Below are 16919 nucleotides of genomic sequence, written 5' to 3'. Positions count from 1 at the left end.
AAGGGAGAGAGGTCAATTCTGCAACATGACCTTTTTTACCTCGGGGCACTATTCCTCTCTTTTGACCTTGAACAAATGACAATCCCATCAGAGCCACAATAAGTGAGGGGAAATAAAGTGTACATATGGCATGGCTCATCCTAACTTCAAGCATGACAGCTAAGTGATCGGGCCTAGCAGTATGGTGTGCATAACACCCATAAACTGCAAACCAAACACGGGAACCCTGGAGAGGTGATCAGATGGGGATCATTTCCCTCATTTTATAAAGAAGAAATGACTTGCCCAACACTGGAAATTGAGGTAATGACAGACAGGTCTCCCTAGCTCAAGGTTCTTTTTGCTACAGCAAAGAATGTCCTGGACAGATGGCAAGTGACCAGATTTAGTGTTTCTTTTGTATCCCCTGCAATGGTCAGCACAGTGATGGACACATAGGAAATACTCAGGAACTCCTTACTGAGGAAAGACTTTTAATGTATGAAAAAACAAAACATAAAAAATGTCACATTAAACCTGCTACAAACATGTATACATGCGTAGACAGAGACAGAAATGTAGGTGTAGACATATATCTACATCAATGTCTACATCAATATCTGCACATACACACATGTCATATACATTATACATGCATACATATATGCACGTATACACATAAAGATTTAGCTGTGCATGCATGTTTGTATATGTGCACATAAATATGTGTGCACGCACTGTATGCATACATCTATTTGCATAAACATGCATGTACATATGCATATGTACAGATATCTACATGTGTAAACGCACAGACGCATATATGTACAAATATAAATAGCTGAGACTTCCCTATTAGCAAAGGAATATAAATTCATATTCATGTTATTGAGTAAGGCAAAAACGTCACAGTACAGAGCACAATCATGACTCCTGTATTCACAACTACACTTCACACAAAGAGTTAACTTTATAAGCCCTTCTAAGCAATGCACTTACCTGAAGCTAGCATCTTGGGTGTTTGCAGAGTCACGGTCTTTTCTATTGAAAGCTTCCTTCCAAAACGGATGCTGTAACACACCTGCCCAAGTCAACCTGGAAAACAAGAAAACAAAGACTCAAACTGGTACCAAATGGAACTGATCATTCCCAGAACATCTCCTGGATACTTAACACAGGTTACAAATTATTTCATTGGTAGTAACTTCTTCAAAATACCTGTGATTCTACCAGTGTGGGTACTCAGGTAGAGTGCTGCCTACTCTGTCTTAGTGGGTGGATTCTCGAGTTTCTGGGACCATAAAAATGTATCCCCTGATGGCCAACCTTCTAGGGATAAACCTCCAAAGCAAAGACACAGAGGCCATCACTGGAGCAAAGCCAAAGGCCCCTCCAGCTTGGCAGACACTCCAAGAACGAGCCAGCACCACAAATACCACCAAAGACATTTATTCTCACATATGCCAGAATATTTACAGCAACACATTTCATGGTGGCACAAAACTAATGGAGGAATTTTTTCTATTATCTCTCCTTAAACATAGATCTGAGATTTAAGGGAAAAAAAAAACTTTCAACTTAATCTCTACTTAAAATGCTAAATAAACGCTAATGAACGATGGATAAACACTTGGAGAAAATATCCAGAAGTCTTGGCTGGTACAGAAAGGGACAGTATAAGGTGTGACAGTCATCAAATCAGATCAGGGCTGATGGTCAACTAGTGACCCATTCCAAATTCACTTTAAGATCCCAACTCCAGCTAAAGAGAATAATTATAAATTAATGTGAATGATTTTTAAATTAGCAATTATGTGTCCAGGATTGAAGCATTAGAAAATATTTGTTCAAATATGGATCACCCTTCAAGGTAGTCACACGAGAGGCCATACATTTATTCCACAACGCTGACATTGCCCAAAAGGCTTTGAGATCCCCTCTTTTGGGAATCACCTTGAGCATTGACTTAAAAGACATAGCAGAGAAGTGGCCTCACTTCCTCAGTCACCCCTCTATTTCTGAATCCAGTTTGATTATCCACGTTATTCATAAAATGTGGCTCCAAAAACATTTGTTTTCATGTATGCCATAATATTTACAGCAACACATTTCATGGTGGCATAAAAGTAGAAACAAAGTTGGGGAATGACTGAAAAATCACAGTGACAGATGAAGCAGCAAATACGAAGATTCAGAGAAGCCTGGGAAAACTTGTACAAACTTATGCAGAGAGAACTGGGTAGAACCAAGAGAATACATACAATAACTACAATAATACAGGTGAAAATATGGAAAGACAAATAAACTCTGCATAACTATAATGATGGAGCACATCCTCCTCCTCTCTGGGGGGATCTGTAAGGCTTCAAAGCCAACGCTGAGTGTGCTCGTAGACACTTGCACTTCTTACCCTGTGTGATGGTAATAGATATTTGAAGATCTTCCCTGCCCCTTAATAAGCCTAAATTGAACTTGAGGACCTTTCCTGATTTGAAAACATACTCTGTCCCCTAACAGGCTGCATGTGCTCACTTGCAGCCTGTGCTGGGAGGCTTATTTTTCTGGAAGATACAACTTTTGTTACTTTGTAGTCAAGTGGGTCATGAGGGTTGTGATGTTCTCTGACCCTGGTGAAGGTTATATATACCTCTGAGGCAAGGTTTTATTTTGGGGCTCACTTACGGGAAGAGTTGTGTGATTTGACCAGATGAGACTCTGGGCAGCTATTGAGGCCCCCGGCTTTGAAAACCCAGATGTTGGTGCTTCTCTCTCTGTTGACTAACTAGGTATGGATGTAATGGTCAGACAGCTAGAAGCCCTGTCTGTTTAACTGTGCTATTTTCTCTTGTAACTTCTGTTTGTATTTTCTGAAGTTCAGGGTGCTGACTTTTTCCCCTGAACTAGGTAAGTGATATGCTTGATTGATTAAAGTAAGATTGTTAACCCTTTTTGAGTTCCTTTCCTTTAGAAAAACAGATCAAAGAACCTATGCTAGCAGCCATCCTGGGTATGCTAGGGTCCTTGCTGCTATACCCTAGAGTGAGTGAACTTTTCTTTATTATTATTTTGATAACTGTTTTCATTGTAATTAGTATCCTTAGTAAACATTCTGTATTTCATTCTATACATTTAAAAACATTGTTCAGGGAAGGAGTCCATAGGCTTTACCAGCCTGCCAAAGGGGCCCAAGACACAAAAATGTTAAGAACTTATAGAGAGAGTAAACTTTTAGCTGTTAGAAAAGCAGTTTGCCTTCTGAAGAAAACTGATGATGAGATTAATACTCTGCTATCTTTTATTAAGAAAAATCCTATTAATTTTATGCATTTTAATGTTCTTTAAAGAATGTTGGATTAATAAAATAAGTCCACAATAGCCTTAGGCTTCATTAATGGAATCCCTCTGACAAAAGAAAATGGGATTATGAATTCTCAGACTATAACTCTACCTACTACTGAAGCTGCCTCCATACATAAAAAAACAGAATTACAATGGGATAAATTATGCTTTGATGAGAAAAATTACATTCTAATTATTCAGTAAGCAAGTTTTCTATATATGTATTGCAATAAAACAGCTGGATTGTATAGCACTGATGTCCACTTAAATTGTCCCTTTAGGATGAAAATCAGTCATTTTAAAAGCACTTCCTCATAGGCACAGGAGGGTGAAGGTCAGAACTTCAACAACAGCCAATTTCTTATTTCCACAGTTTTTCTTATACATTAGAGAGCTCCATAGAGTCATCATGGAGCTCTATAATGGACTTGTTCATACTACAATTCAAATGATGTCCCCTACCTACAAAGTTTCATGTCATCACAATTTTGGAGCTGGACAAAATTATTAATAACCACAAAATAATTAAGATATAATTGATAATTAAGTTGTTCAAATCACTTATTTTCTACATGAGATAGGAGGGATTCAAAGATATTCAGCGCTATGTCCTAGGCAGGGACAGAATGAGGTCTAGCACTCGGCTCCTAACTCCCAAATCAATGATCTCCCTGCCATTACTTATGGTATATAGCTCTCACTATGAGATGAAGAATGTGTAATTCAGGTACTACCTTTATCACCAACATAACAACATACTTATGTCCATTACCTTACCTTTAATTCTCTTTTGCACTTATGGGCACTATAGCTATCCATGTGTTGTACAATACACACACACACACACACATGCACACACACACACGACATACACACACAAGGGAAGGAACCATATCTTTCTTTTTTTTTAATCGCCCAACTAACTTCCCCTTCGGGTCCACCCCCAAAGGAAACAATAATAATCACTGAAGTAAAATGAATTAAAATACTTTTCAGTTAACATTTTATTGCAATACATAATTGCTTTCATATAAATGTGTTTTCCCCACAAAGATGGCAATCCTTTTGAAGGTTTGAACTCGAATTCAACAGTCTGACATTCATCTAGCCTGACCTTGAAAATGAAAGGTAAATACACTACCTGGGTTCAGGAGTTATAACTTATTCATTCCACTGGGGTCTGACATGAAATGTAAAGACAAAATAATTTTCTTTAAATTACTATGGCCAAAAATACTCCTAAAAAGTGAGAAAATTCACTCTTTTCTCAGATCTAAGAAAAGATCTCTTTTAAAAAAAAAAAATCTGGACTTATTTTGATATACTTAGCCCTTCTCAGCAATGCAAGGACCTAAAACTATTCCAAAGGACTCATGATGTGATATGCACATCCAGAGAAAGAATTATGGAGTCGGAATGCAGAGCAAAGCAGACCATTTCCTTTTTTGTTTTGTTTTCTTTCTCATGGTTTTTCTAATTTATCATAATTCTTCTATGCAATATGACTAATGTGAAAATGTGTTTAACAGGAATGCATGTGTAGAGCCCATATCAGATTGCAAGCTGTCTTGGAGAGGTAGAGGGGAAGGAGGGGGAGAAAATTTTAAACTTATGGAAGTGAATGTTGAAAACTAAAAATAAATTAATTATTATTTTTTTTTAATCTTAAAGTCACAGAAGAAAAATTCTGCATTAAGTACATTACTATTATAAAAAAGGGGGAAGGCAGGGTGGGGGTGGGAGAGTGCGAAATACACCTCTTAAAAAACCCATTATGAGCTGGTAACAAAATACTCTACCTTTTTTGAGGTTCTTTTTGAAGTAATCCCTCAAGCAAATTAACAAATTCAGAAGATGCTTCAGGAAGAGTACTATCTATAGGAGAAGTAAAATTTCAGATATCAAAAAGTTTAAATTAAAATAAATAAAAACACAAAGTTTAAATGATACATATACCAATATTTCTAACAAGAAAAATTTAAACAGTATTTATTTATGTAATATCAATTGATTAAAATTATATTACCCCCTTTTAAAAGAAGGTAAAAAGTAATAAAACACTTTACCCAAGTGCCTAAAGCAATACAGTTCTTGGGCAGGGAAGAAAACTCCCAAAGGAATTATTTATATTTCCCTCAACAATGTAATGATCTCTCCATTAATCATCTGCCTTGCAAACATATAGCTCTCTATTAACTACCAAGTATTTTTTACTCTTCTTATATAATTGACTTACTTTCTTATATAATTAGGTAAGACTCAAATATTTGTAGTCATTTACTCTAAACTTTATGTATTTATAATATACATACCCATTTGCTCTTCTCAGTCCATATCGAGAACACTATCTATGCACTATGTGAGATGCACACCAAGGAGCCAGATTTATGGTTTGACCATTCAGCTGCTTATCATTGACTGCAGAGTAGGCAATTTTCCTTTACTGTGTGCTCCTTATGTGTGTAATTAGGCCAAACATTTTTAAGTGATTACAAATCTTATTTAGGATACTCTGCAATTTTCCAAGATTTGATGGGATGAGGACAATGTCATGTGCAAACAAGAACATCTCATGGTGACCTCCCCACCTATATGGAAACCCTCTTCCAACTGGATACTGCATATGGACATCCTCCCTAACAGCATTAGATGTCTTTAAGCGAGCCTTCATTTCTATATTTTATTCCCTGCCTATTGAAATGGGGAACAGGAAGAGGAGAATACACTGATTGAGAACTGGAAATTGAATAGTGTCTTAATGACTCCAACCTCTTTGCAGAACAAACTACATCTTTTTTTTTTTTTGCTTTTTGGAGGGCAATTGGGGTTAAGTGACTTGCCCAAGGTCACACGGCTAGTTTTTGTGTTACGTGTCTAAGGCTGGATTTGAATTCAGGTCCTCCTGACTCCAGGGCTGGTGCTCTGTTCACTGTGACACCTAGACACCCCAAAAGTACATCTTCTTAAAAACAATATTCTGCCAGTGTTAAAGTTATGGATCACTCCAATGGTGAAGCAGAGGTGCATGGTGGGGTGGAGCAGACCACAACCTATAAATGATTAATAAACTACATTTAAAAAGTAGCATTAAAGATGGGTCCAGAGATATGTGACGTGGAATAAAGATGGCTGATAATGTGCCAGAAGTAAAGGAGAAGGGATGGAGGGCCCATGCATTCAATAAGCATCCAAGGAAAGACAAGAGGGCTAGGGGAAAGACTCTGGAATACTGGATGCATCTCTCACAGAGCATTTGTGGGAAAACACACACCAGCTACACGTGATGAGAAGGCAGGAGGTGCTACAATCTGCTGCTGAAGGGAACACCCACACCGCTGCGGACACAGTTCCATCATGAAATTCAGCACTACAGCAGAACCTCTCAAACTGTGTTGCACTTAGACCAGTGGTTATACAATGTACTCTGCATGACTCCACTAAGAAAACATTTGTAACAGTGAACAAGGACACACAACAAATCCATCTCTTTGTTGGCTACCCATAAACATGTGCGCTTTGCCAAGGGTGCAGAACCACTTGAAATTAGCCGATATATATTCACAACTGAAATACTGCTTTCTTGATGCAGAAGAGTATCATGGTATTCTAAACTTACAGAGTCCAAGAATCACAGAATTTCAGAGTTGGGAGGAATTTCAGCCCATCAATAGTGGCCAGCAATCTAACCAATAACTGAAAAAACAATCCTACCGTGCATACACATACAGTGGTCAGCCTGCTTTTGCTTCAAATTTCCCACTTAGAGGGGAATTCCTTACCTCCTGAGGCAGCCCAAGTTCTTCTTGGATCCTTCTGATAGAAAAATGGTCCTTCCACCAAGTCTCACCCTCCCTCTCTGCACCCTCCACCCACTGTTCCTTAGTGCTGTCCTCAGAGGCCAAGCAAAAGCCTGATCCTCTGTCCACAGGGAAGCCCATTAGATGCCTAAAGGCAGTCATGTCTTCTCTGCAGACTAAACGACCCCAAGCCCTTTAACTAGTGAGGTTTGCCATCCTGAGAATCCTCCTCTTCTGTTCACCAGTTCATCCGTGTCCTCCCTATTTGACCTGGGCAAAGAAAAGGGGGTCTTCATTTTCTGAGATGGGGGCCAAGGATCGGGGAAGACCTCAAGTATAGGATGTAGGGGAGATGAGGGAGCTAACAATGTGGGCAGCTAATTTTCTCAGTAAAACAGGAGGTAAGGCCATCTGCTCAAAGAGAAAGGAAGAGTTGTATCACTGGGGGTTTAAATAAACGCCAAAAGAGCATGTTGTCCAGAGAAGGCCATGGAAGGGGTAGCGGGGTTCCAGAAGTGTGCCAGCTCCTCCTCCTGACCCAGGATGTCAAGGGTAGAGGGTAGAAAGAATGTCAAGAGATGAAGAAAACCAGGCTGCTCTGATCCACATAAGATGGAAAGAAAGCAAGAGGAAAAGATCCAGGATAAAAGAATACCAGTCAATGATCAAGTAGTGTTTCACAGACTTCAGAGGTGGGGAAAACAGGAGGGTCAGGGAAGAGGTTCAGGAGCTCTTTAAACTGACCAGGATGTGGAAACAGGGAGCAAAGAAAAGAGGATTTCACCTTTCTCACCAGCAGAGGGAGACTAAGCCACAGGAATTAGGGAAGCATTTTGCATTTGCAAAAGAATGTTCTTGGAGCAAAACTACCATTTCCTTTGCACTGCCTACTTTCCCTTAGCTTTACAACTGCCTGATTTTTTTTTCCCTAAAAGATTTAATTCAGTAGGAAAATGCTTTTGACTGATGCTGAAAAAAACACCAAGATAATAAGTTCATATACAAAAGAGAATTAACAGGAAAGTCTGATCAACGTGATGCCAGCAGATGTTGCCAATCAATCACAGTGCCTTAATGGAGGGGAGCCTCTACTTTGGATTCTGGTCACAGCTCCCCCGGGAGGCTGTAAACATACCTATGACAGCGCCTTGAGAGAACTGAGCAAGTTTCCTGGACCTGATTACCTGTCAACCCATTCAAATCTCGTTGGCAGAAATGAGATATCTCAGGATTGAGGACAGATGGACCCAAGCAATTGTGAATCTGAACCATTCCTTTGTCCTGGGTCTAAAAAAAGCAGGGAGAGGGGTGGCTAGGTGGCACAATGAGTAAAGCGCCAGCCCCAGAGTCAGGAGGACCCGAGTTCAGTTTTGGCCTCAAACACAACTCCCACACAAAAAAACTAGCCATGTAACCTTGGGCAAGTTACTTAACCCCAATTGCCCTCCAAAAGGCAAAAAAAAAAAAAGCTGGGCGAGATCAGCCAGGTGGCCAGTCACTGGGAGGAACCCTAAGAGGACTCAGCAGAGACCAGAGAAGGGAGGCTGTAATGGAAATGCAGATTTAAAGATCTTCCCTGCCCCTAGGCTAACGTGCACCTGGAGCCTGGGGTGGGAGGCTTGTTTTTCAGTAGATACTTCTTGATTGGCCAGTGGGTCAATAAGGTTGTTACATTCTCTGAGCCAGGAGAAGGCTATATAAGCCCTGATGTGTAGCTTTGTTTTGGGACTCACTTTGAGAAGTGTTCTGTGATTTGATCTGAATTCTGGGAAGCCGTTGTTGAGAGTCCCCCGGCTTTGAAAAACCCAGAATGTGGAAACCCAGATGTTGACTGGGTATGGATGTAATGGTTGGGCAGTTTGGAAATCTGTCTACTTGATGTTTCTGTCTTGATAATTATGCCTGTATACTTTGAGATTCAGGGTGCTGACCTTTTCTCCTGAATAAGGTAAACGATATATGTCTGACTGATTAAAGTAAGCTTGTTAACCCATTTTGAGTTGCTTTCCTTTAGCAAAGCAGATCCAAGAACCTGTGGTAGCTGCAAACCCTGAGGACGCTTGGGGTGCTTGCTGCTACAGAGGCAGAGCTAAGAGGGCACCCCAAGGGGCAGAGCCAAGATGGCGGAGGGGCAAGGACAGCTGAGCTCTGCCCCACAGCTCCTTTCCATGGATCTAGAAAACTGAAGAAAGTTTCCAGCACAGTTCAGCAGAGGGAGATGAAGAGGCCTGGGGACACTGAGGACCGAATGCAGACGTCAACAGCCATGCAGAACATTGCAGCACAAGGACAGCCTGTGCTTCAGGGCAGGAAGAAGAGGTCCCAAGTCCAGCCCAGAGGACATAAGCACACATGTACACACACACACACATACACACACACACACACACGAGAACTGGATGCAGGAAGAGGTGCCACCTGGCAGCCAGACGGCTCACCACCAAGCTCTATCTAGGTCACAAGGACAGGGAGGGCAGGAAGTACCCAGGGTGGTGTTCTAGAAGGGAGCTCTGACTCCAGGAGAAGAGTGGGGGCTCAGTTATGGCTTCCAGCCTCACCTGAAGCTTGCAGAAAACTCATCAGGGAAGGGGAAAAGGGCATAAGCAGTTATTAAGCATTTGCCATGGGCCAGGCACTCTGCTGAGAGTTTACAAAGACCATCTCGCTGGATCCTCATAACAACCCTGAGAGGGAAGGGTGAGTATGGTTCTCATTTTACAGCTGAGGAAACCGAGGCAAAGGATCAATGACTTGCCCAGGCCAACACAACCGCTATAAATGTGTGAGGTCAGGTTTGCACTCAGGCCTTTCTCCCTGCAAGGGCAGCACACTGTGCACTCTGGTGCCCCCTAGCTGTGGTACTGTCATTTAGCCAGCTGCAGGCTGGCAGCTGGAAGAGTGCTGCCAGACTGCTGAAGCTCCAAGAGGAACAAGCTTAGACTCAAGCTCATGTCAGGAGCCTGCAGAGAGCAAACCACCTTGGAAGCGCAGAAAGCCTTCTGGTCCCCTGAACTGTCCCTGAATCCTGGAATAACACAACACCAAATACCCAAGAAAGCAGCAACAGGACCAGCCCAGCGCCCAGTCCTGACATTGTCTGCGATCAGGAAGCAGGCTTCAAGAGTGGATAAACAAACAAAGGGGGAAAAAGAGTCCCATTATAAAAGCTCAAGATAAAACCCAAAAGAAGACTCTACTCTACTCTAAAATATCTACAGGCAAAGCCTCAAAGAAAAACATAGGTGGAGCACAAATTCACTTGAAATTTCTGGAATAGCTAAGGCAATAGTTGTGGGGGGTTCTTTGTTAAGAGTTTTAAGATACTTTTTAAATTTTTTTCTTTTTGGAGGGGTGAAGGCAGGGCAATTGGGGTTAAGGTCTCCCAACAAGACACTTTTATAAATGACAGTACTACAGGGGGAAAAAATGGAAAAGAAGTTAGATTTACAGAAGAAAGAATTGGAAAAGAAATAACAACATGACAGCTTAGCACAAGAGATATAAAATCTTACCTAAGCAACATATTCCCAGATATTAAAATATACCAAATAGAAGCTAATGACTCCTTGAGATAATAAACCCCTATCACCAGGAGCTATAATAAGAACTCATTACAGTTGCATGCAGTCTTAACTATGGAGAAAGTGAAATTATACGACCCAGCCTCCTAGAAAAAGGAAATGGAACTAACTCAACAATATTAGGTTGCTAGTGTTCTGGGACTCAGCTTCATAATGACAGAAGGAGGCACTGGAAGCAAAAGAGGAAAAGGAGGAGACACCAGGCTCTTTGAAAGAAGAGAATCGTTTATATGGCCCAAAAGCCAGAGGAGCAGAAAGAGGCGATGAAGACGATGAAGAGAAAAAACCTGAACTTTGCCTTCATTACTGCTATGAGTTATTCACATGGGGCCAGTCTGATGCAAAGAGAAATGCCTCTCCAGTAACCCCAAGTTCAACTCCCTTCCCAAGACAGTCCACACCAGAGAAAGGCAGTAAGAGTCAGAGGCACTGTATAGGGCCCAAGGAGGAATATAATTGCATCCTTTATTTATGGGCTGATATGAATAATGAAAACTGTAACCCAGAATGCTTTTTTTTACCCACATATAAATCAAATCCATTCAATATAGCTATTAAACACCTACTATGTGTGAGACACTGCTAAATCAATGGTCCTATATAAATGCATTCTGCTAAAGAAACACTTCTGTAAAGAACTAGGCACAAGCAATACCTGGACGTTATCAGAGGAAACTGAAGGAAAATCTGTCAGAGAGATATGATCTGGGGAGTAGCTCCCCAAGAGCAAGAATTTGGTCTCCACGAGCCCAGAGTTTGGGATTCTGCGCAGGGGCACTGGAAGGCTTTGGGCTCAGATTTCACTGGTGTTTAGAATTACTCATGAACTAACTTCTATCAATGTAGAGCAGCAATCGTTCTGAAACTACCTGGTTAAGAGACTTGCCTGGGGCACTGATAAATTCAGTGACTTTTTCAGGGTCACAAACCAGTATATGTCAAAGGAGGGACTTGGAACCTGGTCTTCCTGACCCTAGGGCTGGCTTTCTATTTAATATGCCACACTGTATCTTATGAGTTTTAACTAAGCCATGGAATACAACTACATAATGAATGCTATAATTAATTTTTTAATTCAGATATGTAAATATATTTAAGCTGAGTCACAAACAAAAGTTTCCCTCCACAAAACTGATTTAAGAAACATACAATAGCATCCATCCAGAAACACCTGGCCGTGTAACCTTGAGCAAGTTACTTAACCCCAATTGCTTTAAAAAAAAAAAAACATACAAACAAGTGGGCATCCTCACTGTTAATGAGTATATCTCAATAGGAACAGATGAGATGACCAAAGGGACTGGTAGACTTCCTCAAGGTCAACAGGCATGGATATCTTTGACCCTGTACTCCCAAGATGCAGGCTGAGAAGATTCATGATGGTTTAGTTATCAGAGATATCCTGAAATCCTCTCAATCTAGAAACTGAATACTTGGATCATTTAAGGACTGTTCAGAGCTGGGCTGAGATATCAATGAAGTGTGACAGGACAAAAAATGGTGGTGCTCTACAAAGAAAACCCACCGACCTCCAGTGCCAGCTTCCCCCCAAACTCTAGGGCAGCTCGACAGTCTGACTGATGACTGGGAGTCATCTAATGCAGTATATTAACATCTATGATCACCCCTTCATTTCTAGTTGTCAAACTCAGGTTTCTTAATGTATTATCCTGCAGTTCCATACACCATCATATAAACCTTACAGAAAAAGCTCCATGTCTCTACCTTGATTTTGCATAGCACCATGAGCAAGCAGATCCTTGGCAAATACCAGTTGGTGGTAATGATGATTAAATCACAAGAAAGAACCCTCAGCACATCAAGAAAGAATGAATCTATATTGAACAATCTATGAATCTGACAAATGCCCTTATTAGCCTCTGTTCTAATTCAGCTTGGAAATGCTTACACTGGAATGGAACACAGACCACAGAAATGTCTCAGGTAATACATCAATGCTAAAACTGACATTTTTAACATCACTTTGGTTATAAGAAGATCAAATATTTTCTGTAGTTTTCAGCCAGTGGCAAAAAACAAAACCAAACCACAACTGTTAAAAAAAAAAAAAACATTAAAATAAACTGTTCCTATTTCACTACCTTGGCATATTAAAAGGACTTGTAATGCTCCCCAAAGATTCCAGCAAATGTGCTGAATAAAAAGGAACTACAGTGAAAATAAGTTTATTTTTAAAACCGTGAAAGCAAGTAAGAATTATAATGAAGATATAAGAAGCACAGAAATAGGTAGTTAGCACATGTAACACAAAATAATTTACCTTTTGGTGCAGGTGGCAAAAGATCTTGATATAAAATCTGTTCAACTAAGTCAGAGAAACTTTCTGAAAAGAAGGGTGGTCTTCCTGAAAATGACAAATTCATTTGCAAAATTAGGTAAAATTTTGGTATCAACAAACTTTCCAAACCAATCTTAAACTGGAATTATCTGTATTAGAACTACCCAATATATGTTGAGATAGAAACCAACATTCTTACTTTAAAAAGTTTAATGTCCAAAATAAAATAAGAGACAGTCTCATTGTACTTTCCCATTAGACTGTAAGCTGCTTGAGGGCAAGAACTGTCTTGTTTGTTTATACTTGGGTTTGTATTCCCAGGATTTAGAATAGTACCTGGCACACAGTGGTTGTTTAATAAATGTTTACTGGTTGCCCACCTGCCCTGATTAGACCACTTCTACAGTTCCCCTCCCCCCCATCGCCTTCTGGGTGCAACATTTTAAGACAAGTTTCAACAACCTGAAGCTCATCCCATAATGGGCACCCACCATATGAGAGAACTGGAATCCACACAAGGATCGGGGGAAGAAATTAGAGTAGTTCAATGTGGAGAAAAGAAAATGTGGTTTAGAAAAGGAAAAGAGTAGGGGTTGCCTTAAAAGCTGTCCTCAACTATAGGAAAGGAAAAGGGTTGGTCCCAAAGGTCAGAACAAAGATCAATGAGGGAACACTAAAAAGAGGTAGATTTCAACTCAAAATAAGGAAAAATTTCCTAAGCAATATAGTTATACAGAAACAAAATAGACTGCCTTTGGAAGACTTGAGTTTTCAGGGAAGCCAAGAGGAAATTCATGGGTCAGGTCCAGATGACCTCTAAAGAAAGCCCCTGGCAACTCTAACATTCAATGACCATGATCCTATATCTCTCTGGTCACATCCTTATTTACTCCTTTGTAACTTCAAAACTAGCTATTTTACATAAAGTTGTTAAAACTTAAACAATCTTATTTTTTCTCTCCAATATGAAAACAGCCTTTATTTTTAGATTCTTGTATTTCAAAATGTATTTTCTAAAAAAAAAATTATAAATTCCTCCATATGCCAAAAAATTTATTATTTGCAAGCCACATATACCATGGACTACAACCAGACTAGGTTTACAATGTTTCAAATAACTATACCTGCTTTTAATAAATATATGCAATTCACTCTCCCTGATCAAGTTATATAATTTGGGAATATGGAGGAGACAATGTGATTTCATTCAGTTATCTGTATCTTAAAGTCTTGGGGAGTTGCCTGAGGCAACTTCTCCCATCGATACTTGGTTAATATATACTAGAGGGGATGGGAGGAGAGGAAGGGAAAGCAGGGGAGGAGAGCATGAGAGGGAAAAGGAGAAGGAAGAGAGTTGGGGGGAAAAAAGAGGAGGGGAAGAGGTAAAGTTGTAGAAGAGAGGAAGAGGAAAAGAAAGAGAAAAAAGAGAGGGAAAGAAGGAGACAGAAAGAGAGGGGGAGAGGAGAAAGAGAAGAAGGAGCGGGAGGTGGAAGAAGAGGAGGAGGAAAGGTAGGAAGAGGAAGAGAAAGAAGGGTGGAAAGAAAGAAGAAGATAAGGAAGGAGAGGAGGACGGGGAGAAGGGAGGACGAAAGACAACCTCTAAGTACACCTGTACATACTTAAACTATGCCAGCAATTTATTCAAATTCAATTAGTTCAAATAAAAAGTCAGTCAAACCAATTATTACCTTAAAGGTAGGATGTTTGGACAAATAAGAGGTTTTATGAAATGTTCTCCCAACATAGCATCCCCTCAACAAAAAACATTATGAATATTCAAGAGGTATGTACTAATTATCTTAAGTAGAAACATAAAGCAAAATTAATTACCTGAAAACATTTCATAGAGAAGACAACCCAAAGACCACAGATCACTCTCTATGGAGAAGTCCAACCCCTTCATAACTTCTGGGGCAGTGTAGACGGGGGAGCCTGAGATCCAAGCACAAAGAGCAGCACAATAGTATCAAACACACTTTCCAGTGAGTCCCAAAGCAATTTATTTGGGCGACAATGAGATTAATAAAAAGAGAAAAAAAGGGGACAAATGAATAATGAAGCCTTAATTGTTCAATTAGAAAATTTAACACTACTTACATTTTTTCTAATTGGAAAGTTTGACTTTTTAAAAAATAATTATAAAACAAACTTTGAGATACCTGTATGTAATTAAAGGTACAACACACTTAGATATATCCTTTCTTAAGCTAATAACATAGCGTCAAGACAACAAAATTTAAAATTTTGCCTACAGGCATCTCAATAGAATATATACATTTATTTTCTCTAGGAAGCATGCAAGCACTTTTTGGAGGGAAATCCAAATAGCATCAATTAACTTCTAGTACCCTGTATCATTAGGGACCCTTCTGGCCAAGCCTGATCTTCAAAGCCAGAGAGAGCCAGAAAACCATTTTCTCTGCTTGCTGGTTCTCAAGTTCTGTTCTGACACTTGTTGCATAGTTGACCCTGAATCACATGAACATTATTGAAATTTCTTAAGGACATCATAAAAATCGTTATATAAACTCAAATGGTATTTGGTCATAGGTCCAGGAAGACCAAAAAATGAATGCTATACTAAGTTACAAAAAGAACGATTTTTAGCAAATAATTTATGTATGTTTTCTTTCTCCACTTCCTATCTATCCAGATGTTCATTAAAGGTTTACGGCTGCAGCTGAAATGAGACGATAAATCTGTCCTCCCAAATTATAATTGCTGCGTTTACTGGTCTCAGTGTTGTCATTATAATTCTTTCATAAGGGAGATAGAATATAATGGAAGTGGCTAAACCTGACCACATTTTTTTTCTGAAACAATTACTAAGGTACATATGTTTGCCTTAGGAAAATGAGAATTTGACAGATAATTACACTCTATAAAAATGTAAATAAGCCTATCAAACTAAAACACACCAGAGACTAAGGAAGTTTTAAGAAACCCATGCAAAGACTTTCCTTATATTCAGTGAAATAAATCCATACAGTAAATCCTAAATGTACTATTACATAGTAAAACCTCATTTTTATACAAATTGTTTCTATGAAAAAGCCTATGAAGAAAATAAGTGACCAAAAATATCTAAACAATGCTTATGTACTTTAATGTCACTTTGAATTTTAACAGTTTAATGGTATTCAAAGTAATAATATAGAAAAAAGAAAATCCTGGGATGCTTTAACTTCCATAATTACTCAAATATGTTTTTAATAAAATTCTTAGAGTAATTTAGCAAATTCTATTTTTTTTAAATTTTATTAAAAAAATCTTAAGAACTTATTTTTATCCCAATACATTCCATTAAAATGGAATTTACTGACATGTGAATAAAGTGCTTAATTTATGTTCTTTCCATATATTTCCACTATCCAAAAAATAACCACTTCCCAGTTTCCACCTGCAGGCCTTTGGCAGACAAAGGTGTGATGTAATGAGCACCTGAACTAGGTTGGTGTCTCTATGAATGAAGAAAAGGAGATGTATGCGAGATACTTTGTTAAAAGTAGAAACAAGATTCAGCATTGATATGTATAATCTGAGTGACACCAAGGTTGTGGGCCTGGGAATCCTGCAAGAATAACTGTGCCTTCAACAATAATAGAGAAGTTTAGAAGAACTGGGGGAAAAGATAATGAGTTCTATTTTGGACATAATGAGTTTGAGATACCCATGAAAGGCAATTGATAATGCGAAGCTGTAGCTCAGGAGGGAGATGAGGGCTGGATATATAGATCTGGGAATCCTATGAACAGAGAGGATGAAAATTCAACCCGTGGGCCCTAATTGGATCACCAAGTGAGAGAGGAGAGTGGGAAAAGGACACAGCCTTGGGGAGACATTCATGGTTAGTGGACATGACCTGGATGAAGAACCAGCAAAGGAAAATCAAAAAGACTGGTCAGACTCAAAAACTAGCCATGG

At 39.4% G+C, this 16919-nt stretch overlaps 1 protein-coding gene across 3 annotated transcripts in view; it reads right to left on the bottom strand.

Annotated features, from left to right (window-relative positions):
* Window positions 1-16919, bottom strand: part of ULK4 (unc-51 like kinase 4) — a 651081-nt gene that overhangs the window by 612119 nt on the left and 22043 nt on the right. For all 3 annotated transcript variants that reach the window (XM_069088326.1, XM_069088324.1, XM_069088325.1), the window contains exons 6-9: window positions 14826-14927; window positions 12978-13061; window positions 5118-5193; window positions 979-1074 (exon numbers count right to left, since the gene is read on the bottom strand). In XM_069088326.1, the coding sequence (XP_068944427.1) occupies window positions 979-1074; window positions 5118-5193; window positions 12978-13061; window positions 14826-14927 (358 nt within the window). The remainder of the gene's footprint in view (window positions 1-978; window positions 1075-5117; window positions 5194-12977; window positions 13062-14825; window positions 14928-16919) is intronic.

This window comes from Petaurus breviceps, unplaced genomic scaffold, assembly GCF_028583685.1.
Source record: "Petaurus breviceps papuanus isolate PSGF00001 unplaced genomic scaffold, PetGlider_PUasm1.0 185, whole genome shotgun sequence".
NCBI classification, from domain to species: Eukaryota; Metazoa; Chordata; class Mammalia; order Diprotodontia; family Petauridae; genus Petaurus; species Petaurus breviceps.
This window is presented reverse-complemented; position numbering and strand designations above follow the sequence as displayed.